We start from the raw sequence: 26,133 nt of genomic DNA on the forward strand, positions 1-26,133 counted from the left end.
TTGATAGACTTACTCCACCTTATATCTACATCTTCCTATGAAAAAGTAATTGCCTCCTAGTCTCTGGGAATGGTAGATTTCCCAGATGACGCAGGAAAACCTTTTAGTCAAGCAATCAGATGTGGTTAGAATCACCTCTGTAAAGAAGAATTGCTATTTAATTTTAAGAGAGAGATAATTTGACTGAGTTAAACATGAATCAAGATTTCTACTTGTCTGGCACAAACCGTCCTTAAGCTATACTGCAGGCAGGAAACGTGTGTCTTTTGTGGACATAAATTTTCTTCCTGTTTGTAAATCTCTCCAGATGCTCTGTTTTGATTAAATGAGGATTGGGCCCTTATAAATTACTTGGATTTCTAGTGAGGAAAAGGAAGAGGTTGGGAATAACCAATTTACTTATCCTCTGTAGCCCTGGGCAAGATGGGGGGAGGGGAGACAATAAGACTCACATGAATTTTGCCCTGAAATGTTTTGCTCTATGGTATTTATATGCAATCCTCAGTCCTAATCCCAAACATGGGGGAAAAGAAAGACTATTTATGGAAATACCCATCAAAGCCCATCTTGTTTTTTGTTCCTGTTGTCGTGTTCAAAAGGACTGGAAGGTGATTTCCATTGCTAAGATTCCCCAGCCCAGCCCTGTGTAGGTAAGAGAGAATTTCTAATTTTTCCTAGCAGCTGATGGGAGCCGCTTGTTTATGTCATTAAGTTGACATCAAGGGCCTGCCTGGACAAGTTCATCTTTGGCACCTAAGAGGAGACACAGAGGGACTTAACCCTGGAAAAAGAGCCGATAGTGTTCATTGTCTACAAGATCACCACTAACAGATGGTCCCTCAGGAAATTGGTGGACCTCTAGACCTGGTTAGAAGCTAAGTTGATCATCTACAAATTGCTAAACTCTGTATGCAAATGAACAATGGGCCCCAGGGCCACAGGAGAAGTGGTCTTTGGTCCTTTCCTTCTGCACTTCTGATCACAGCCAGCATTGCAGATCCAGTGCCCTGTGTGATTTATTGCACTTGAGTATTAAAAACATGGGGGTGGGGATGGGAGCATGGCTGCAACCACCCTTCTCCTCCAGCACACTCAGGACCCTCTCTGCCTGTCACTCACCTCATTACGCCTGTCTCACTCAACAGGGCAATGAAGAGCAGCTCCCTCCCTGGGAAAAGGCTGGGGCCCTGATGTGGCACTCAAGAACCTCCACCTTGGCTCTAGGAGAGTGTGTAGGATATGGTCAGCTGGCTGGACTCTATTTTTACTATAGGTACCAATTAGGAACTGAATTTTTGACCTATTCTTTGGAAGAAGAATATAGTGGTAAATATGTATTTCAGAATCAGACTAGAGAAGGAAGCAAATCTCAATTCTGCTACTGAATAGTTATGTTATGTTGGTAAAATAACTAAACCTCACTAGAGCCTAAATTAAGATAGTAATAGCTTCTCTCATAGGATGGTTGTAAGAAGTAATTGAATCACTGTAATATTTCATTATAGATATACTCAATAAATGGTAACTATTATTACTTTCTAGTCTTTTGTATTGCTTTAGCATGAAACTTCACTGTTTCCTGAAGAGTTGCCAGTTCATTTCAGATTGAAGACTCAAGCATTTGCCTAGTCTGCTTCCTCTCCTTGGGCAGGGAGTACCAGACTCATGAATAGTGAGCCTGAGTGACAACACAGAATTGACCCTTGACAGAGAATACACATTCCTAAGCAAACAGTCACTGCTCAGCAGAGAACATCTCATTTAACTTATAATGATTCTAATTTATTACTCTCATTAGATTAAAATAAAATCTCAGGTTTATTGTTGAGCTCCGTAGGGTGTGTGTGTGTGTGTGTGTGCATAAGATAAAGCCACTATAAATGTCTGTTTAAAGCTCAGGCAATTAACCAAACCAAACAGCAAGTTTGGCTTTAAGGGTATTTCAATTCCTTCAGAATATTCATGAAAACACTGAAAAAAGGGAAACAAACAAAAGGTCAACTCACAAAGTCTCTAGGCTGTGGAGCCCATCAAAGCATTTCTTTCCCAGGGAGTGGATTCTATTGTTATGGAGATGTCTGCAGGAGAACATTACAGACAGTCATGAGGGCACACTGCACATAGCAAATTTAGGCACAAGATTTTGATTGCTTAAATGCAAAGAAAGTTATACTAAAGAATGCATGTATTATATAAATGAACATTTTATAAAAGAGGCTAGATTCCCCATTCACTCATACCGCAGATGATTCTATACCATAGAATTTAATACAGTCACAATTTTACCTTTTGGGTTTGAGATATCAGGGTGTGTATAAAAATATGATCAACATGATCGATATAAGTAAATTCAGGTTTTACAGCATATTTTCCAGCGTAGGTTGTTCAGCATGGCTTTGGGATGTAGGATGTTAAGCAGAGATACTGACCATTGAGACATAGAGGATAGAGGGAAGGTCCTAGGTGTATTAAACACATTTTCTATCAAAGCTGAATGCATATAATGGCTACATGCCCAGTGTGGGACCACAGGTCAACAGGAAACGATTTCAGCCACAGGGAATGGTGACCAGATTTTTTGGCTGCCCAAGGAGATTAGTTATCTTGACACAGTTTTAATGTGCATAATTATCCTCTTTCGCTCAACTGGTAAGTCAGTTAGGTCAGAGCCAGTGAGAACAGCTGTGTGTATAACTGAAAACTGGACCAACTCCCAAGGGGATTTTGGAAAATGGGCTTAAGGAGGACAGGGTGAAAAAGAATAGCTGGATGGATGGATCTCTGTAAATCCCTCTCATGGAGGAAGAAAAGTGAAGCGCATAGCCAGCTTCTGCTGGGTCAGTGGCATCATCTTTGTATTTGAAATTCAGTATAGAATTTGTTAATATCACCAAAAATTTCTTTTCCTTTCAGACTAAGATTTTTGTTCTAATAAATACATTCTGGTTTAGGTGAGATCTATGTGATGTTCATTGAGGATCTTCTACATGCAACATATGAGGAAGGGAATTGAGGGGAACCTAAAAAGGTGAATAAGATACTGGTCAGCCCTCAAAGGAATACATACTACAGTGCAAGAGACAGATATGTAATCAAGTAATAAAGCGGAATGGCTGAAGGCAGCTGTAGGTTGGTCGGTGGGCGGGCATGAAGTAGTGGGAGAAATAGTGAGAAGACACCTCCTCATTGACTGGCTATTATGTTACACATGTGGAGAAATATTGCTACATTCTTAAAGAAGACTGATTATTTTTCAAACTATTGCTTATTAGGAATAATTTTGGTTTACTAAAATAATAAAATCTAGACAAACTGGGGAAAAAAGCTGTGTAAATGCATAACTCACTGTCAAGGGTTTGTTCTCACTTCTCTTTCCTTGATAAGGGTTCGAGAAGTTCTTATTAAATAAGAGAGCATCTTTCAATTTGACCTGAATTACCATTTATTATTAAAAAAATAAGGAATCTTTATTAACTTAGGTACTGTACTAATTGTACAGTGTGGTGATTACTTATACAATATACAATGGACTCCCCTAAGGCAGAGATGGTATTTTATGATCTTTGTATACTCAGTGGTGCTTGGCAGTTAGCTGGTGCTCAACAAATGTTAAGTCATTTACACAACTGTAATATTTATGAGTAATTTTGGGGGGGGGCTCCAGGGGTTTCCTCCCTTAAAACGTCTCATTTATGCTTTGAAGGGGCAGCAGTTTTAAGGCCAAGGTCTTACAGGGAATTTGGAAACTGTTAAAAGAGAGAGCAAAATCAATAAAACTTACAGAACTACCAAGCTGGAGAGGTTTCCAAAGGCATAGTCTGGTATGTGGTGTATTTTGTTCAGGGCCAAGGTCATGGCCTGCAATGCCGATAAACTTCTGAAAGCCTGGACAGGGATTTCTGTCAAAGCGTTGTCATCCAGCCACAGGTGCCTCAGGGAATGCAGGCCACTGAAGCAGCTCGGGGGCACGTAGCTGATGTGGTTGGCATCCAGTCGCCTGTGTGAAGAAGAAAGCAAGAATGGACGAGGGAGCAAAGCCAGGCAGATCGACTCTGTAGGAAGACTCCCGATGTCTGGAAGTTTTTCCTCTCCTAATGGGCTCTCCTCCTCACTCATGGGCAGAACCACTGCTACTTAGGTCCCCCGGCTCCAACATTCCATGGTGCTAGGATTCTCTTCCAGGCTTGTGGGTAACTGCTTTCATGCATGAGGAGGCCTCCCCTGGGGTATAAAGTTTCAGCGTGATGATCTTTTAGCTTTCCTTTCTAGCAGCTAGACATCCTCTTCCTCCCTCCTACCCCAAGCCAAGTGAATGCCTTTGCTTTCCTGGACTGTTTTAAACATATTAAACTTACTAATCCACTAGTTTATTCAGTAAGCTCTGGGAAAAGATTATTTCAGTATTAAAAGGAACTGAAATAATTATTAAAAACTGTCAGAGATAACCCTCAGGGAGAGCAGAGGCAGGCCCTCCCCCTTTTCTTAATACAGTGCCGAAAAGCCTCAAAACTGCTGGGTTTCTTGCTCATCCTAACCATTTGTGTCAGGCAGATGTTTGTTTTTCTGACATTTTAAATGAATAATAAAATTAACAGTCTGGGCGTGGTGGCTCATGCCAGTAATTCTAGCACTTTAGGAGGCCAAGGTGGAAGGATCATTTGAGCCCAGGAGTCGGAGGCTGCAATGAGTTGTTATCGTGCCACTGCACTTCAGTCTGGGTGAAACAGCGAGACCCTGTCCCAGAAGAAAAAAAAAATTAACAGCTTTCCAGGTTTTGCTTCCTTTTTCCACATTCCATTTTTTCTCTTTTTCTTTTTTTAAATGGGGAACTACATCTAAAAATAGGTCTGGTTAATGAGCTGTTGCAGCTTCAGAGCCAGCAGAGGGAGTGCAATACATTTATTTTACCTCAATCCAACATAAACAGTGGCTGTAATTAACTTTTCTTATGGAAGTGACAAAACTCACATAGTTTGCAATTTTCTGTAGGTTGCACAAACAATAGAACCACTGTCACTCAAGCTATGTTTCCAACAGCCCTCACCATTTTTTCCCAATTTGTCTTTAAGACTCTCATATTTGCACGTTCAAAGCTAGGATTAACAAAAAGAAGAGTTGCATTTTAAGTAGTCCAAGTATTAGGAAGGATTAGAAAATCACGAGTGGATTTTGAAAAATGTTTTCGGAAGCATTTAACATTAAACAGATGCAGGAAGCACACCAGGATCACAAAATAATCCCCTGAAAACCAAATTTAAACAATTTAGAAATAGAATTCTCTGTTGGTAGGGAGCTAATCTCCACGGAAAGCAGCTTCCTCACTTTTGGTCACTTTGTGTCAGTCTGGTCATCCTCTGGTTCCTACTGCTACTGACTGAATGGGAACAATGACGCCTGTAGGGCCCTGGGCCAAGTTCTGATAATAAGTGAGATAAAGTTACTTGGAACCAATTTTAAGAGTTGGGTGTTGTAGCCCATTCACAATTAAATTTCCAGTAGAACAACTCTCACTGTAGGGCAACAGAAACACCGCTTCCAAACATGTCAAGCTTCCGTCAACAAACAGAGCTGGAAATATTTAGGAAAACTCAACACCACCTCTTCTCTCTTTCTGCAGCAACAACATGCTGGGCCTATGTTCAATTAAGGTAAATTTCATCAGAGGACAAGGAGGTGATTGTTTTTGTTTAACTAGAAGTAAAGCAGATATTTGTAGACGCTTCGTAACTATTGTGCTTATTAAAGAATGGAGAATTTATTTATTTATTTATTTATTTATTTATTTATTTTTTTTTGAGACAGCGTCTTGCTTTTTTGCCCGGGCTAGAGTGAGTGCCGTGGCATCAGCCTAGCTCACAGCAACCTCAAACTCCTGGGCTTAAGCGATCCTCCTGCCTCAGCCTCCCGAGTAGCTGGGACTACAGGCATGCGCCACCATGCCCAGCTAATTTTTGCTATATATATTTTAGTTGGCCAGATAATTTCTTTCTATTTTTAGTAGAGATGGGGTCTCGCTCTTGCTTAGGCTGGTCTCGAACTCCTGACCTTGAGCAATCCACCCGCCTCGGCCTCCCAGAGTGCTAGGATTACAGGCGTGAGCCATCGCGCCCGGCCAAGAATGGAGAATTTATAATACGAGCTTCCACGTTTTAGTTAATGTATTGTCTAATTATTGCCAGTTGCTTATGCATTGAAACTATAAGAGGCTTCTAAAAGTTTTGAAAATGACAAACCTTAAGATTCAGTGCAAATGTTAGGGTAGATTTATGGAGAAGGCTCTCTCAGCATCAAGGCATAGGCTCGTCTTCTTTGGTATTTTAAGTTGCTACCAAAGTTTCTGCTGTGTCTTGAAGTGACCCTGGTATCGGTTCCCAATGTTACTAAGGCCATTTCTCAGGACAGATCTCTTTTATGAATCACTTTTTCCCCCCAGAAAAAAGGATGTAGTCTGGCCTCCACACTGTTATCTTATACCAATTTGCTATCTGAAATGAAATGAGTTAGAGCAATTCTTCAGAGTCCTAACACTCTAAATGCTAATATTTCCAGACCTAATACTCAACAGCACAGGCTAACAGATGTCCTGAGTACAGCATTAAAAAGTCTCTTTACTAAAAAATTTCTTCATCTAAGAAGCTCTCAATAAATGATACTCCTAAATGCAGCGTTTTAGAGTCCATATCCACCTGGCTTCAGTGCCCCAAAATGGGAGTGGCATGTTGTTCACACTCAAAGGTGTTATCTGATTTAGTTTCCTCCTCCAGCTTTATAAAGATATAATTGACAAATAAAAATCACATATATTCATGGCATACAATGTGATGTTTTGATAGATGTATACATTGCAAAATGATTAAATAAAGCTAATTAACATATCCATCACCTCACATATTTCTAATTTTTTGTAGTGAGAACATTTAAGATCTAATCTCTTAGCAATTTTCAAGTATATAATACATTATTATTAACTGCAGTCACCATGCTGTACAATAGATCTTTAGAATTTATTCATCCTGTCTAACTGAAACTTTGTATCCTTTCACCAACATCTCCTCACTCAACACCCACCTCCACCCCCATCCCCTGGAAACCACCATTCTACTCTCTGCTTCTATATCTGATTAAATCTTAACAGAAGATCCCAAGGCTAAACCAGGGGATGGAATTAATTATCCAGTTATTCGTACAGGTGGTTCTTACAGAACAAGGTTAAGACTGTGGACAAAGAAGCTGACAGGGTACAAGTTGTGCTTATTCAATGAGTAAACAAAGAGTTCATATTATGTCAATCTGGTCTTTTCAGGCAGCTGAACATTCCCTATTCATATGCTTGGAAAATGCAATATTTAAGCAGTGGGGTATAAAATAAACATCACTCTACAGTACAAGAAAACACATATATAGAAAATATGGTTCAATAATAGACATTATCAGGAGTAAAAAACCCACTACATTATATAGCTCCATGTTTCTTTGTTATTTCTATTTTGTGTAAGTCACAAGGGTGTATGTGTGTGTAGGCACGTCAGAATCTGTGAATTAATGCAGAGATTTGGAATGGGAAGTACCAGATTGAAGCCAACTATAGAAGCTGTTTGGCCATGGCCAAGTCGATAGGCCTCAGCTATCACATCTGTAAAATGGGGATAATTCCTATCTTATAGGGCTGCTTTATGATTCAAGAAAATAAAGCAATAGGTCTTTGTAAATATAAAGAGCACCTCAATGATTTTGAATATTACTATCTGAAGCTGGTTAACTTTTTTTTTGTCTTTTGGCAATTGAAACCATTCAGGAAAAAAAAGAGGTAAACTCATATTTCACTTAAGCAAAAGTTGGCTAAAATGAGTACTAGATTGTCAGTGAATTTCAATTCTGAGAAAGGTAGGCTATTTCTTTCAACCCTCACAATAGAAATAATTAAGCGGTATCTGCAATTAGACTTAATAGAAGTCATCCTTATTTTTCAGCCATTAGTGTTATTGCTATGTGTGTGTATGTATATATCTTTACACACACACACACACACACATACACACACACACACACTTTATGCAACAGGGCAAATAGTTTTGTTCCTAATATATTACTGAATATATCTTTATTCTGAAGGCAAAGGAGGAGTGGTGATGTGAAAGTTTCCAGTGATGAACTTGGCATTTAAGCATCTATCAAAACTGTGGCAGAGGTAGTCCCAAAACTTGAATGCAGTTATCCACAGCAAAATAAAATACTTTAACAATAGGAGTGGACTTACCTTCATTCAAACAAAGAAAATCTCTTAATTATGATCTTGAAATGCCATCAGAAAAGTGATCACTATATGGGAAATGGCACCCACTTTATGCTCCTTTTGTGGTGGTCTGTTACTTATAATTTATAGTGAAATCATAGATAAAACAAAAATTTACCCTACTTCCTATGTCATCTGGAACCATCTACATAATGTGTATATGGTAAACTGGGAAGACTTAAGAAACAAATTTAAGTCAAGACTGTCACTTATTAATTCTGAGATTTAGGGACATATTGATTTATCTCTCTGAGGGTCAATTGCAGAATCACAATATGTCACAAAATTGCTGTGGGAATTAAATGAGAAAATGAATGTGCACCATTTTTGTAAATAGTAAAGCATTTTACAAATGATTGGCTTTGTTGTTTGAGGAAAATCTTCACATTTGGGGAGTGGTATCGTTTTTTTCCCTCTGAAAGTTTCTTTTGTTCTTCCCGAAGTTTCCTAACCCTTTGTAATTTCACACTTCTCTATAGGAGATCTCCATTTTTGGTCAAATTGGCAGAACTGCCAGTTCTCTACTTAACCACATACATCCTTTAGTCTGTATGCTTAGTACTATGCTGCATGTTCTGACTGTTATAGCAAGGTTCCCCTCACAGAGAAAAGATGTACATCTCCTATGTTAGATCAGCAAAAAGATAGCTGAGGTCCAAAAGGGTAAAATGGCTGAGGTTTTGACTAGTGTCAACATGAAAAAATAAATGGCTGAGGAAAAATATGACCATATCTGGTGCAAGAACAGAATTTTTATTAAGTATGAGACTATAATGTTACTCAGAGGGCTATGACTGAGAAGAAATGGTTTTGTCATGACTTTTGGGCTTATGTTGAATTAACTTCTTCTCTGAAGTGAGGACTTGAGGTTGGAGGAAACCATAATTGCTGAAGAGATTCATTCTTCTGCTCAAACTGCTTGGCCAAAGGGACTGTCTCTCATGGACCTTGGGTTGCCTCACCACTGGGACCAGGTCACCAAAAGGACCAGGTCAAGACCATCCAGTTCACCCCGACAGGCTTGAATAACTTTGAGTTATCTAAGGTAAGTGTTTAAAGTCTGGATAACTTCACTCCCAGAAGGTGTCTGGACTATCTGCCTAGGAGGAATGTCCCACCCTCTCCAAACAATCTTCAAGGTTTGCATAAAAATGTTTCTCTGGAGTGGGGGTTTCATTCTGCCTCCTGTCCAGATGCCCCATGATTAGATGTGCTGTAGAAAGGTGACTCTAAGAGCAGTGTGAAGCAGGGACTAGTGGGAAAGTAAATGACCAAGGCAGCTGCAGTCGTCAGGGTGAGAAAGATGAGTGCCTGAAGGAAGTGTGGAAATGGAGACGAAGGGCCTAATGTGAGGGATGTTAAATAAGTGGGCCTGACAGATGTAGGTGACTCCCCAGATGTGACCAGAGAGGGAGGCATGGTGATTTAGCCTTCTGGCCTGGGAAACTAGGCAGATGGAGACCAAAACCAGGGATGAATGTTACCCAGTATTATGCAAAATAAATATAAAACAGAACTACACATTTCCTGTGAATGCAGTTCTGTAATACCAATGTATTCTATGTGGCAAAGATCTAGAAGGTAACAGTCAAAAAATCAAGCTATGTTCAGAAATTGCTTCCCCCTCCCCAAATGAGCTTATTTTTTTTTGTGTTTAAAGTTTCCTTTCTGCTGGGTACAGTAGAAATCCCAGTGCTTTGGGTGGCCAAGGTAGGAGAATTGCTTGAGGCCAGGAGTTCGAGACCAGCCTGGGCAACGTAGTGAGACCCCATCTCTTAAAAATTTAGCGAAGTGTGGTAGCGTGCACCTGTAGTCTCAGCTACTTGGGAAGCTAAGGTGGGACCATCACTTGAACCCAGGATTTTGAGGTTTGCAGTGAGCTGTAATCACGTCACTGCACTCCAGCCAGGGTGATAGAGTAAGACCCTGCCTCTAAAAAAAATTTTAAATATTAAAAAAAAAGTTTTCTTCCTAATGTCTTTATTTATAAAGGGTTAATTATGCAAATTTATCTTTGAAAAGAGACATTTTGCCCATCTGCTCCATACTCCCAAAGGAATTTTCAGTTTATAAATGGCATTATTGTAGGGATTAGAGAATTTATGAGATCACTCTTGCGATTGTTTCAGAAAATGGCCCTTTATATATTATCTTGTATATAACACCTTGCCAATGTATCACACAAACCTGTATGTTTGTTTGAGAATGTCTTTGATGAGCCATTAACTACAAGGAAGAAAGCGTTAGTCAAAAGATAAGCCATTGATCTTGGCTAATTCCATATCTGAGATGACTGTAACAGTGTCAATTATTAACATGGATAACCTGGAAAAAACAAAGCTAAAAGTGAGAAGAATGTTGCAGCTGCTTAGTACAGCTTATGGGGATTCTTACAGTAAACAGAATCATGAAGCAATGCATTTTCATAACTGACATTGCTATATTATATTTGGGTGAACATTTTTCCTTCTTAAGTTTTAAAGAAGTAACCACTCTTCTTATACAGAACATACACTTGGACATTTTGTGAGATCATTTTGAATAAGTCATGAATAGTTGAAAAACCACATAGATTTGGTTCATTTATAGGTTTTAAGAAATAAAAGCATTCTCAGTTAATATTTTACTTTTTCAATATAATAAAAAGCATGTAATTCCAAGTCTGTATATAATATAATTTAATAAAGTACATCAGTTTTTGTGTTACGAGGAAATTTTACTGCTTTGAAATTTTATTGCACTGGAATCAGCAGATCGTTGGAGCTGAATTTGTCACAAGATCGTTATTATAATACTGTCAAGATATCACAGATTGAATTCATAGTGATTTATATAAATTCTTCACCATAACATCAGAGTCACTTTTGCTGTTGTGGTTGTTTTTAAATAGTTCTGGAGTGATCACAATGTGGGATTCCACATTAATATCTAGGAAGATATTTAGCATATGAATTCATGCAAATAACATGATTGCTTTTACGGAACATTTCTGCTTCTGTTTTTCTATTCTCCATCTTATTTACTGGTAAGCTTAAATCCTGGCTTTAGATTTACCTCTGAAAAGGTAAAAACAAATTTTTACCATCTCTCCAGCTTGAAGACAGACAAAGTCTATGGATTCATTGAAGTGTAATAATTTAGAGACTATTCAGCTGTCTTGATTAGAAGCCAGATGAAAAGTGACTAAAGGAACCAAACCTCTGACTCTCTGGCACTATTGAGGAGTGTAAGACTCCAATGAGAAATATATTTTAAAGTTCAATTATATTAAATTGTTCAGTTTCTCAGAGATCACCACCATTGTGAATTTTGTAACAAGATCTATAGCCAAAGTAACATGAGCAGTAACCTCTTTAGTTTTATTTTTCCCCATAGAAAACAAAGACCCTCTTTTTGTCAGGGACACCAGTAGTTTTCCAGGTACCACCACCAGGGTTTGAAATCTGTGGGTCAGTTTTGAACCTTCCATTGCTTTCCAGCCAATCATTCACCAAGTTCTCTCCATTTATCTTCACCTCCCAGACTCTCCATTTCCACTGTCTAGTTAATTCTCTTATCTCTTCACACCTGCATTACTGCAACAGCCTCTGAGCTGGTCCTTTTGCCTTTGATCTCTTATCTCTTCAATTTATCCTGTAGGCTGCTGCCTGATTAATCTTCTTGAAATTGCAGCTCTATGTCATTCCCCTGTTAGGAACCTACAGTCCTTCCACATTACCATTCCCAAACTTTCCATTCTGATATTCAAAGCTCTCCATCCACCTTATGTGGCCAAACTTTTCTCTTATTTCTCTGTCCCAATCAAGTCTCCTTTCTAGCTCTTTCCCACAGTAATTCCCCTGCCTATCCAAAGCTTATCAACCTTCTAAGACTTCACATCACAGTTCTTCTTCAACCCTACTCTTGAAGGGGGGAATCCTAAGCTGAGACAATGGGAAAACTCATTTTGGTAGATAGATCAACTCCAAAATCTCTGCCAGAGCCACTAGGTCCAACTCTCAGCCCAGAAAAGGAATGTGGAAAAGTTAGGGTACAGAGAGAAGAGTTTGGAGCCTGCGAGATGAATGAATGCAGGTTACAGTCACACTGGGGAAGATGGGCTGATCCTGAGTAGCTGTCTGGAACCACATGAAGAGTTCGAGGCATCAGTTCAGATCAATAAGTATTTCCTGAGTGCTTTCTTTGTCCTAGGTACTATACTTGGTGCAGGAGATCTAGCAGTAAACCAGGCAGACTTGGTTCCAACCCTTATGGAACACATTTTCTAAAGGATAGTCAGACAAATAAATCATTATAATAAAGTATTAGGTGAAGAGAAATACATAGTAGGGGGACCTAACCTAGATTTCACTTTTTTTCAGTCCAGATCTGGATTTCAAATTAAGTGACATCTCTACTTAGTTGTGCCTCCTCAAACACAAGTGTTTGAGATCAAACTCATTATCTCACATCCACACACTCCCCAAATATGTGTAGTCTTCTACCAGTGTTTCTTGTCTCAGTGATTGGTTTTATTAAGTACATGTTTGTATAAACCAGAAACTCAGAAATAATTCTTGATACCTTCTTCTCTTTCATTCTTCACAGCCAATTCATTACCAAACACTGGTAATTTCATCACTTAAATATTTCTCAAATCCATCTCCCTTTCTTCATCTCCACAGCCCCTACCCTGACAAAGTTCCTCTTTCTTTCCTAGACTATTTCAATGACACAGAACTGATCACCCCCCCACCTCCTGCTTAAAACCCTCCAGTGGATTCCCATTGCTTTTACAATAAGGACTGCAATTCCTGACGTGTTCCAAATGGCTTTCAAGTGGTCTGGCCCCCACATGCCTTACTAGGCTCCTCTTGCTTCAGCCACACTGACCTTCTCTTTGTCCCTTGACAGACCAGGTTCCCCCTGCCCCCACTACAAGGTATTGCACATGTAGTTCCTTCTGTCTGGAATGTTCTCGATTGTCTTTGTCTAGTCATCTCTTACCTTTGCAACAGGGGCAAGGTATCCTTAACTTTCTCACCTATAATTTCCTCATCAGGAAAGTGGAGACAATTTCTACTTCACAGATACTGAAGGATCAGACAACCAATGCATAGAGAAACACTACAAATAGGCAGGCTGGCCCACACAGTAATACTATTTCCTTCCCTTCTGTAATTTATGTATTTCTGCCCTGCAGCATTACAAGTGTCCTTTGTTTTTGTAAACCTTCATAATCACATGCCTACAGGTAATATGAGTTTCTGTCAGGCCTTCCCTTCTTCTCATCAGTGGCCATTCTCTGCAAGGGATTCTCTGAGGGAGGGAAGATAATGAGGTGGTGAAACAGGCAGGTTCTGGAATCTGACCGACTAGAGTTCTTATCCCAGACTCACCTCTAGCCTGACTCCATCGCAAGCCATCTGACGTTGGGAAGGTCAGTTGACCTCTCTGAGCCTTTTGCTTCCTCATCACTAAGGAAGGGCTAATCACAGAACCCACACCCCCTGGCTGCTATGAGGATGAAGTGGGATGATGCAGGTAAAAGTGCTTCCTAAATACTGGCAGCTGTTGCTTTTATAATCATGGGCATTTAACCAGTTCCACATTTTGATTTTGTCTTTGCAGTGTCCTCATTCTCTACGGCTTTCCTTATGTGTCTTTCCCCAGTTCATCACAGACCCCATCTATCCTGAAAAGGAGCAAACTTGTGCCCCGCTTGCATGGCTGTCATCCCTTTAGCTTCTCCAGAGAGTTCAATCTACTTTCTAAAGTTAACCCTCATTTTATATCACAAGCTTTAAAAAACTTTATTTTACTTCTCATTCCTTAACACCCATGTTCTCTTTATCTACGTGGTATGACTGTCACGTATGGGACTTAGCACGCATGGCACTGGCAGGCAGCCCGATGTACGAACATTTCATGCATGGAGTCCTGCATGAAGTATGCACTCCCCCCGCCATATGTGATTCTGAGGACCACACTCCAATTTTAGTTCTCTCTTCTTATAAACATTGTGTAGAAAGGGCTTTGCCTCTGAAAATAATGTTTAAATTGGGCGGGCGGCAGGGCAAAACTTTTCCTTCTTGTAAGTATTCGCTGGCTGCTGATTTTCATATGGGGCCATGAAACGAACTCTTCACTGTGAAATAGACAAACTCTTTGGCCTCTACAATTTCTAAGTCCACCTCCATCCCAATATCTACCTAATATGTGGGCACTTTCATTAAAAAGGCAAAACAAACTACCACCACAGTATTTTTTATTGTGTAGGCTTGTGACTTCTCTTTCTGGAGACTATTTTAGTGGAGGGAATAATGTTACCAAATCTAAAACCACTACTTTTTTAAACCTCTTTGATCCTTTAATCTTCTCCTCTTGATTACCTCACCTTCCTTTCTTTCCGTCTGCTTACACTTCCTTGTCTTCTGTTGCTTCCTTCCCATTCTATATCCCTCCCGGTCTGAAACCCAGTAGGCTCTTGGATATCAATAGGAGAAAACCACTACTGGTTCTAGGTGTTTTCTGCTCTGCGTTGTGAGCCCTACTTCTTTCTCCTCATTTGTTGCTCTTGCTTACTGTCTTTTATTTTATTTTATTTTTTGACTACGATTAGCAAAAAACTTGAAGAGGCCAGGTGAAGTTATTGACATATCACAGGGTCCAGGGGTGGGTTCTATAGCCCTAAAAATGATATCACAATAAGATCACGTGCTGGGTAGGAATATACATTATTCTTGGGTTGTAAAATATAGTCTTATACTTTGAAGATGAATATTAGCCAGTTGGAGAATAGAGACAAGAATAAAGATATGTTTAATTCTCCTTTCATTATTTTCCAACCTATTATCTTTATGATTGTGCATATTCCACAGTTAGCTTCATTCGTGCAGACTTGAACAGCAACATATATTAAAAAAATTATTCTGGTTAACTGGACAAACATGAATAGGTAATTCTCTTTGGTCCTCTTGAATTTCACAGTGACAGAAAATTGCTTGAAATTCATGAATGACCATCACAAATGAAGCAATGATTTTTTTATAGGTTGATTTCTTCATCATTAATAGAAAGGTGTGAGGGTATGGGAGGGTTAAGTTCTGCGTTTCTATCAAATCACTGTAATCTAACCCTAGTCCTCAAATGTCTACAATGCCAAAAGTTTCTTGGTGAAATATAACTCACTGTGAATTCTGATTACATTTCCTATTCCCTTCCAAAAAACAGAAAGGAAATTAGGTTATACTTGATTACATTACAAAAAATCCAACTGGTGTCTGGGCAGTCACTGCCATGTCAGAAGCCAAATGTACATATGGTACAGGGGCAGGTTCTGGGTTGCCCGGCCTGTGCTCGTAGGCCTGGGCTCTTATTCTTCAGCAGAGCGATTTGTTAGCATCAAGAGGGTTAAAAGAACACAAATGTACCTATGTATTTTCTTTATGAACAAAACAAAATGTCTTTTGTATATGTGGAATAAATGGAAAATTACATCCCTTGAAACATGAGTTCAGTTTTGTTTCTTCCTCATAGCAATGTTACCAATTTTCAATATATCAAGTTTCTTAAACTTTATTCAATGAAGCCAAGTCTATATGGGTGGAGCAGAGAATGCAAATGATTTATTTCAGTAGTTCTCAACCATTTTTGGTTTGTAGACAACTTTGTTAGTGTCATAGAACACTAAAATTTTAATTTCTCAAATGCATTTTGTATACAAATCACCTAGGATTTTGGTAAATGAAGATTCTTGTTAAGTAAGACCAAGCTGAGGCCCAAGGTTCTGTATGTGTCAGGTGGTGCTGGCACTGCTGGTCCATGGACCGTATTTGGAAAGCAGGGTGATAGATGGAGCAGTGGCCTCTTCACTTTATCCACCCTAGGTAATCAGTAGAATTAATAGGCAGATGTGAGCTGTTTTCAATTAAATACAAGGCGATGCCTGACTTTTATATTCTAAGTACATAATTAGCTCATACTAGAATGCAAAGTATGGACTTTGTTACTATTTCAAGTTTGAAACGAGTTTAGGAGAATAGTTTGCAGATCATCTGAAGGAAGGCTGTAGGACACTAGTTTTTCCTAATTTTCACTTTAGGAAACACTTTATATACAATTAAGCCAGCAAGAAAACACTGGTGCTTGGATCCTACCCTCAGAGATTCTGATTTTAATTGTTCTGCGGTGCACCTAGGCTTTGGGACTTTCCAGATGATTCTGATTTGCAGCCAACGCCGAGAAGCCCCACTGGAGAAGTTACAGGGCCAGGCATACATAGGGGCAATGAGCACACAAACCCTGTCCAGTGCAGAGTGCTTCTTAGAGAGTGAATGTATAATGCAAAAAAATTAATGAAGTGGAGAAAAATAGAGTGAATTCAAGAGGGCGGAAAAAAAAAAAAAGCCATGTAGAAACAAATGCTAAGTGAAGAGTAAAGGTCGACTCTAGTCCAAGAAGAGACGGGCAACTGAATGGAGACTTCCAGGTGTCGGCCGCGTGGATGAGATGAGTCCCACCTTCAGCATTACTCTTGCTGATGGTGGACCCACAAATGGCTTCGAAAATGACTGAAGCATGGCTAAGGAATGCATGTTTGTAATGACCATTAAACTCAAAACTACTGCTTTTATTTTTGGAACTGCTTATGGAAGCAGGATAAATGTAATTAAATACTTTAAATCCAGGACATCAGTAAATCTTTAAAGGGGCTCACTGAGCCCCAAAACTCCAGACTGGCCTAACGTGTACTCAGGGAGGGAGGCTCCTTCAGTTGGTACCATACAGTATCTGCAGTGTTGGTGGTTAAGACTATATTTATTATGCTTTTTGACAACTTTTAATTCTTGTATCAAAGCAGCACAAAAAATATCAGTGAGAAAAAGTGGCATGTCAGCACACATTGCCAACATTCAACACCTCACACTGGTCTGTCTGTACTCTGGGCAAAGGGACCCCTGGCAAACATCGCATAACCCAGCTGATACAATCCAGTGTGAACCGGGGCCGAGTATCCATCTAGATGCTTCTGTTTGGATGTAGTGTCAAACTAGAAAGTTAACCCTGGACCTTTTCACAGGGAACACGTATTTATAAAGTTTCAAAACATAATTCTTTCTGTGAACTAGAAACCACATGCAAGAGACACTTGGTGAACAGTAACTATCTAGACGGTAAGAAACTAAATCTGAACACCTTTATCAGAGGGGCCCCACCCAGGTTTGAGTGAACAAAAGACTCATGGTTTTCTCTTCCTCAAAGAGTTCACTTCTGTTTGTGTTCTGTTTGTGATCTTCTTTCACCTGATAGTGGCTTTTGGTTACAAACTCTTATCCTTCTATCTACTGCCTGCCTTGCAGCTGTTTTAAAGTTCCTATTGGCCACTGCCATTATCTCGATTTCAATTCAGCCACGAGATCCCTGTGCCCTTACACAGACAACCTGAGTTGAGGCTGTTTGGCTTCTCTGGCTGCTGCTTCTTTCCTCCAGGTAAAGGCTTGTGCAACAAAGGAGGAGTGATACCGTCATGTCATTAAGGAGCTCCTGAAAATGCGACAGACCTATCCCATGCCACAAAGGGGCCCTTGTGGGTTTGTTTATCTATAGGCTGGTGAAAACCTAGGAAGTCACTTTGTTTGACTGGAGTAAAAGGCTTAAAATGATCTCAAGCGCAGCTTTTCTTTCATTAAAAAAAAAAGATCAAAGGACGAAAGTATCATCTTCAGATCTCACGGTCCTCCTTCTCTTATGTCACCTCAGTCAAAGGCACTAAGCACACTATATGTAATTGCTAACCAATGGATTCTTTACAACGACTTTCAACTACAGTCTGTAATATTTGTTTGCCCTTTTTATGCAATTCTCTCTCTCTCATCATTCAAGACCAGAAACCAGTATTTTGGTTGACAGATGAGGACCTCTAGTGTAAGTAAAATTAGAGAATACATCACACATGTGTATATCGGGAATCATGCAACGTATTGTAAACACATACATTCTGATGAGAGGAGGATTTACTCAAAAAAATAGCAGCATAGACTTGCCAAGTAATCACTGCAACCGACTGCTTACAATCCAAGCTCCAAAACAACTCACTGGTGAGAATGTTCTTTTTGTGAGGAATCATTAATATTTATTTATTCGGAGGTTTTAAATCAGTATGTATGTGGGGTGGTGGTGTGGGACTCCCGATGGTACAGTTGTAGATTCAGAGTGTGGAACCCCAGCACCACTGCTGGGCATGTTTGCGCGTGTGTATGTGTTTGCCTGTGGGGTGTGCGTGTGTGTGTATGTGTGTGTGGTATGTGAATCTATGACATGTATGTATCTGTGAGCTTGCTTATGACTATGTTTGTACACCTGTGTGCAGTGATGCAGAGGCTCTTGGTTTGTAAACCGGGGCAGTAGGGCTTCCGGATATATCAGTAGATCTTAGCCTCCTGATTTGATCAACCCTAACGTACATACAGGACTTAAAAATTAAGTCTTTATTTGACTCCAAAACACTTGATTACAAGGCAGCTCAGATAATCTAAAAGCAAAATAAATTGAAGATGCCCAGATTTCTAGATTCTGGCATTCATTTTTCTAGCTAAAAGGAAAGCATTATTTCTGATTTGAATTCAGGAACAAAAATAGTACAGGGAAATGTAGGGCAAAATCCTGGAAGTAGAGCTTTTGACTGCAGGTGTTGTATTAAATCTCTGCCCTGAAAACCCAAACTCCAACACTGGTCCCTTTCATACATATTGCTTAACGAGGACATGGAGAATTGTTGCTCTAATAGACTCTCACTAACAATTTACTCAGGTATGAGCCCCGACCGAGGAACATACTAAAATGGTCAACTGGACATTTTAATGCTCTTTCCCAAACTGATCTTTAAATACATTTTGCAATTTCAACTGTACTTACAGGGATTGAAGGCTTCGCAAGTTCTGTAGAGCTTCTGTGGGTACCTGTCTTAGCTGATTATTCTGCAGCATACTGTATGTTAAAAGAAATAAAGAAAAATTTTAAAGAAAGATGTCAGAAAAACTGTGCAGCATTAGACAGTCTTGGCTTTTGGGGAGCTTAAATTCCTATGGGGAGTGCAGATAATTAAAAATAAATGAATGCATAACACAAGACAAGTGATAAGTGCTATGTATAAAACTCAAAACATGGATTAGAGATAGATGGTAACAGGGGGTGAGATTTTTATTTTAAATGTGGTCAGGGAAGGTTTCTCTGAAAAGGTGATATTTGAGTAGGGACCAGAATGAAGTCAGGGAGCAAACCATTATGAACATCTGGGAAGAATTACTGAGGAAGAGGGAAGAGCAGGTGCAAAGGGCCAGAGGCTGGAGGGAGCTTGCTTGACTGTGGAGGGAGCAGCAAAGGGCCCATCGTGACTGGAGAGGAATGAGTGAGGGCAAGAGGCTGGGAGAGGATGTGATGCTATCTCATGCAGGGGTCCCCAACCTATGGTAAGTTGCATAATTATTTCATTATATCGCAAGTCGTCATGGCAGGGTATTGGGAAAAGTTTTCAATTAGCAATAATCACGCCTTGGACAAACCTCATTGGCTATGATACTGCTACTGCGCAAAGCTATGCCATTCTGTGTTCCAGTGTAATAATAATAATAGAAATAAAGTGCACAATAAATGTAATGTGCTCGAATCATCCCAAAATCATCCCCACTCCATACGTGGAAAAACTGTCTTCCATGAAAATGGTCCCTGGTGTTAAAAAGGTTGGGCACCGCTGACGACCTTGCAGGCAGTAAGACCTTATGTTAAATGTGATGAGAAACCGCTGTTGAAAGGTTTAAGGAGGGAAATGACATGCTCTTAATATTTATGTTTTTAAAGGATCATTCTGGTGGCTGCATAGATTAGACTGAATGGAAATAAAATAGAAGTAGGAAGCTATTAAAGATCTTCTCCCTGCTTGTGCATGGCCGTATTTTGATACGAATTAAATTCTTTCTGTGAAGTATTTGTGCTTTCACTCTCCTAGGTTGAACAGTTTTTTCAGAGTATGGAGACTACGGAATGGAAACACCTGGCAACAGTGAAATAAAAATATATCCTTGTTAGTGGGGAAATAGCCTGAAAAAAAATTCCCATTAGATTTCTTATATTTTGCTACCTTATTTATAAATTTTATAACACAAAATTTCTCGGCAGCATATTTTTTTCCCCCAATATTTCATGGTCCATGTAAGCCTGAGGCAGAAGACTATTTTAGGAAAGCAGAAATTTTAAAGGAATATTTCTACTTATTAGGTTAGCAACTTATATTTGGATTTTTGTAACAACTCTCATCGCTACAATGGAAGCTTCTTTTCATTAGTTGGCTGGTTAAGGATTCAACCCCAGGAATATCTAATTCCAAAGCTTAGTGTATATTCCAGCGTACCATGCAGCATTCTCCTGAGGAATATTTGCTTTGTGTATAAATTCTCAGCTTGTGTGGTTACGGTATGGTTAAGAGCATGGGTTCTCAAATCTGACCACCCCTTCTTTGCCACTAGTGGTGTAGCCTCCAGGAAATAACCCAATTTCTCCATGTCTTAATGATCAGTGATCTCACAAGGGCTTATTGTGATGATTCAAGAGTGAAAGTTCCTAGAACAATACCTGCCACATGGTAAGCATTCAATAAAGGTTGGCCCTTTCTACATACATTCATAAATCCTTTCTCAAAATTCATAATTTTTGTACTGGATGTGACATTTTAATTAATGAGTCAAAGAGAAAGAAAACTCTATGCCAGTGGTTGTCAAGCTTTAAGTTTCATCAGAATCCACTGGAAGGCTTGATAAAACACAAATTGTTGAGCTCCAGCTCCAAAGTTTCCGGTTCAGTCGGTCTGGGTAGGTGCCAGAAAATTTGCACTTCTAACAAGCTCCCAGGTGATGCCAATACTGCTGAGCAAGGCACCACACACTAAGAACCACCCTACACTATGCTAAATATTCATTTTTTAAATTTTTTATTTTACTTTTTTTAGAGACAAGGTCTTGCTTTGTTGCCCAGGCTGAACTTGAACTCCTGAGCTTGAGGGACCCTCCCACCTCAGCCTCCTGAGTAGCTGGGACTACAGGCATGTCCCACTGTTCCCGGCTATCTAAATATTTCTAACAGAATATTTTACCTGAACTTGAGGAAGCGCTATGCTGGGCTTGGAGGTAAGACCTAAGTTTTTAGTTTTGGTAAGCAAACCCACTTAACCTCCCTGCCCCTTGGTCTTTTATCTGTATAATGGGAATAATATTATTTGATTGAAAAGGTGTTTGAGGATTAAAATATGAAAGTGTTTATAAAAATTTTATATATACAAATATGTGCTCACATACAAATAAGATATGAAAAATATTTGATCATAAAATTTACACTTTTCTCACCATGCCTGAGATTCTGTTTTCTAAGGGTCATAATTATGTCATTTGTATTCCAATAGTTCTACTCCACTAATTTCATTATGTTAAATTTGGATTCAACTAAAATTTCATAAATCAAGAGTCTTAAATGCATTGGTTTCTTGTGAATACAGTTGAGTTTTAGGGAGATTTCGCACTTGACTTGCCAGTTAGGAAATTAGGAGAATGGCAGCTTCTGTTCCATATTTTGCATAACTTACCTAAATATTAAAAGTCTAAATTTCTATGTTATTTTACACTTTTCCAAGCAGTTTCAAGCTATATCTAATTTTCAGTTCACAAAAATGTTTTCCAAGTAATGTATTAGTTTTGTGATAAATTTATGAAGGTAAGATACAGATAATGGACTTAACTGATGTCTAAATTTTGTAGGTAATGTATTACTGGTACAAAGTATGTATTGAATTGTCCTTCTATACTTTGCTAACCAAACAGTGAAACTCTTAAAATGTAGTTTTCCTAAAATATCTGAAAAGTTAGAGTAGAGGTTAAGAGGTATTTAGATAGTTTTCCATCATTGAATAGTTGCAAGCTTTCTTGGTTGCTTATATATCTGCCTTCAGAAAATGAAACTTAAATGAGCTTTAATAATGATAACTTTTAAAGCTACCCCCAAGCTACCTCCCAGTGATCTAATTTTTCAATTACTTCTACCAATAAAACACCAAAACTATAACTTTAAAAAAACCAATTTAGGCCCTGATCTCTCCCTAAAGAAGGAACTTTTGTTTGATTACTTTCAAATGACAAAACAGGAGCAAGTTATCTCCATTATATCCTTATAAGTCTCCGGTGAGTTAATTAGAAAATTCTGTTTTTTGTTTAAGACATTCCAATGGGAAACAAAACTAAGGGTTTATAGTACTACAGAGTGCAATTAAAACAGAAAACATTCACGACATGGCTGCTAATTTCTTTTGAAAATACTCCTCACTGAATACATAGGATAGAAGCAGAATGCACCACAGACTGAATATGGGTGTAGGCACTTATAAGTTCATTTTTATCATTCACATGTGGGTAAGAAAAGAAAATGAAATGCTTTCTCTAGAGACAGAGGATGAGTTCATATTTTCTTAATTTCTTTCCCTGAGGAGCTTCAAAGTATTCTCTATTTCATACAGCATCCTCATGCTACTCTATACAATTTTTTGGTTATCTTTTTTTTTTTTTTTAAACCATCAGGACTAAATAAGAACAGGTACAGTGACGTGGAGGGAGATGAAATAACTTGTTGAATGGAGATTTAGCTCAATTCGTAGGTATTTCCTCTGCCAAATTGTCCTCTGTGTAGATATTAAGTAACTGTCAAGCTCTCTTCTGGGTCTGGCTGGGAATGGGGTAATTCGGGCTAATTGTGACTTTTCTGTGGTTAGTTTTACTCATCACCTCCACGTGGCTTTGGTTTAAGTGCTGGGCAGTGGGAGGACGAACCATTCCCTAACTGAATGGCTCACACAAGAAAATGAACCTTTGTTGAGGATAGCCTGGTTCAGAATTCCACTGGACTTGGTATTGTGCAATATGGAACCAAATCACTTATTTATTTTTATTAAGGCCAATATTTACAGGGATAATAGTCTTAAATATTAGTGATCTTTCAGTGCTCACAGTAATAAAATTTCAGATATAAAACAGCCCTAGCCAAGGATGGCTGTTGCCATCTGTAGTCTCCATCTTAATGGACTTAGTGATAATAATCACTATTATCTTTCTCTTGTTTTACCCACATGAATATTACTCTCATGTTATCGTTTTCACCAAGCTGCAAGACAATTAGTTATTTCTCTTCCTCAGCCACTTTTGGACTTTATAAAATATTTGAGACAGTTTCCCTGAGGGTAAGGACGGGTCTATCTCATTCAGCATTTTACCTCAAGCACTGTGGTTCTCACCCCTATTGGATCCAATGCTCCCTTTAATAACAAATATTTTGTAATGTTTCTTCTACTATACCTAAATGAAATTCACAAAAATGTAGCCTATTCACACACATTTCAAAGAAAAAGATCAATACAATGTACTGCCTTAACTGTATTATCAAGGAGAAATATAAGAAAAGTAATTTATAGTAAAATGATATGTGTACCACTCTATACATGATGCTCACATGTGACTACCACAGGAGACATTTTTATGAATGAGTCAGATGCTTGCCTCTACTTTTAATGGGTAAGGCTGAGTGTGAGAAAAATAATATGATCAGAAGCCCTTGTGTACAAGAATAAGAACATGAGAATAGAGGTGTAGATGGATACTAGAAGAGAAACTAGCTAAGATATGTAATAACGGAGCATACTTACATATTATCAGGGAAAGAAGGAAATAACTTTACTAAAATAAAGATAACATTCCAGGACAAATTACAAATGTTGTAGTGGAGAAAATGAGGGCATGTGACACACAAATGAGGATGGATAGTCTCCAAAATGAGTGTTTCTTATGGGTGAGTAGTGTTAAAATAATTCCCTATGTTTTTGGGCAAGATAGTGTTGAGACATGATAGAGAACATTTATCCTGTGTCAAAATTCCATAATATGCTGAGGCGAACATTCATTCTTCAGCACTTCAAAAGGCCCAGGAGAGCATATCCCTCCATAGGCAATGGGGAATTGAAGTAAAATTGCAAAAAGAAACAGTCACATAACTGCTTTCACACAAGTTGAGTGGTAGACCCTGCTAGGGAGTGAAAGAATAAGATTAAAAAAGCAATGGGCTGGCCACTCTCAAATAAATATATCATTATTTAATACCCACAACATAAATCTTGTGTGCTCGTGCTCCAAAAATTTTAAAAGGCAATAATACAAAATATTTATAAAGCAAACTTTGTTAATAAAATTCAATGAGATCCCTGTGTTTCTTGTTTCTCCCCTAATTTAATAACTGTTTTTAAGTTTCAAATTTCCATGGTTATATATTTTTAATTTGTTTTGTGGCCTTTGAGGTAATTCTTCCACTGTGGTAACACTATTTCAAATTGAATATGCGGTTAGAAATCCCACAATACCAGAAATAGACAGGATGTGTGAGCTGAGTTAATGATTCAATAATTGTGAGAGAAAATATTTACTTCATTTAATTTTTCCTACACAAATTAAGAGGCTTATGCAGAACTTCTTATAAAATCTTTTAGAACAATTATGCATTGTAGTAGTATTGACTTATATTTGGTATGAAGGGACAGTCAGATAGGATGAGGGAGAGTTTTTCATGGTGGGCTGTGCAGTACATTGTAGGACAGTTTACTATGTTCCAATTATCTAGACAACTGAGGATGCCTCTACAAATTTCCAAAACACTAGGTAGCAGGCAGAACCACTGTGGTTGAGAACCATTGCTCTAACATGGCTGTGGTTTGAATGTTTTTCTCCCCTCCAAAAATTCGTGTTGAAACTTAATTCCCAATGCAACAGTGTTGGGTGATGGGGCCCTTTGGGAAGTGTTGGGTGGAGCCTTTTGGGAGATGTTGTTATTAAATTAGTAGAGAAACAAGAAACATAGGGATCTCAATGAATTTCATTAACAAAATTTCCTTTATAAATACTTTGTATTATTGCTTTTTTTTTTTTTTTTGAGATAGAGTCTTGTTCTGTTGCCTGGGCTAGAGTGCCATGGCATCAGCCTAGCTCACAGCAACCTCAAACTCCTGGGCTTAAGCAATCCTCCTGTCTCAGCCTTGGCTGAGGCTGGGACTATAGGCGCTTGCCACCACACCTGGCTAACTTTTTCTATTTTTAGTAGAGACAGGGTTTCACTCTTCCTCAGGCTGTTCTCAAACTCATGAACTCAAGCGATCCTCCCACCTCGGCCTCCCAGAGTGCCAGGATTACAGGCATGAGCCACCATGCCCAGCCATTTTTTATTTACCCCACGTCCCCCCATTATTGCTTTAAAAATCTTTAGAGCACAATCTTGTGAAATGGATTAATGTCATTATAAAAAGGCTTGATGGAGGGAGTTCATTCCTTTTTTATCCTTCCACCTTCTGCAACGTGAGGACACAGCATTCCTCTCCTCTGGAGGACTCAGTATTCAAGGTGTCATCTTGGAAGCAGAGAACAGTCTTCACAAGATACTGGCACCTTGATCTTGGGCGTCCCAGTCTCCAGAACTGTGAGAAATAAATTTCTGTTCTTTACAAATTATCCAGTGGTATTCTGTTATAACAGCCCAAATAGGGTAAGACAAACACCAAAATATTTTCAAAATATCTGACAACTTGAGTCCACTTGTTGAGTATTAGTCTTTATGTTATCAAAACAAAGAGAAGAGTGAACACAATTCCTGTCAGGGTCTTGCTCCTCTTGAACTCTCCTCACATCGACAGTGATCTAGCTAAACTGCAAAATCCAAATATGGCATTCCCTTGCTTACATCGTTTCCTTGGCTACTCATCATGCCTAGAATATAACCATGTATACATT

At 38.9% G+C, this 26,133-nt stretch overlaps 1 protein-coding gene and 1 pseudogene across 1 annotated transcript in view; both read right to left on the reverse strand.

The window, feature by feature from the left end:
• The window catches only part of LGR5 (leucine rich repeat containing G protein-coupled receptor 5), a 123,594-nt gene that overhangs the window by 21,547 nt on the left and 75,914 nt on the right, over positions 1–26,133 (reverse strand). Inside the window, exons 4-6 of the mRNA XM_045555148.1 lie at positions 19,190–19,261; positions 3,782–3,997; positions 2,007–2,078 (exon numbers count right to left, since the gene is read on the reverse strand). Of these exons, the coding sequence (XP_045411104.1) occupies positions 2,007–2,078; positions 3,782–3,997; positions 19,190–19,261 (360 nt within the window). The remainder of the gene's footprint in view (positions 1–2,006; positions 2,079–3,781; positions 3,998–19,189; positions 19,262–26,133) is intronic.
• LOC123640807 lies at positions 19,747–19,870 on the reverse strand (annotated as a pseudogene).

Source organism: Lemur catta, chromosome 6 (genome assembly GCF_020740605.2).
Source record: "Lemur catta isolate mLemCat1 chromosome 6, mLemCat1.pri, whole genome shotgun sequence".
Lineage (NCBI taxonomy): Eukaryota > Metazoa > Chordata > Mammalia > Primates > Lemuridae > Lemur > Lemur catta.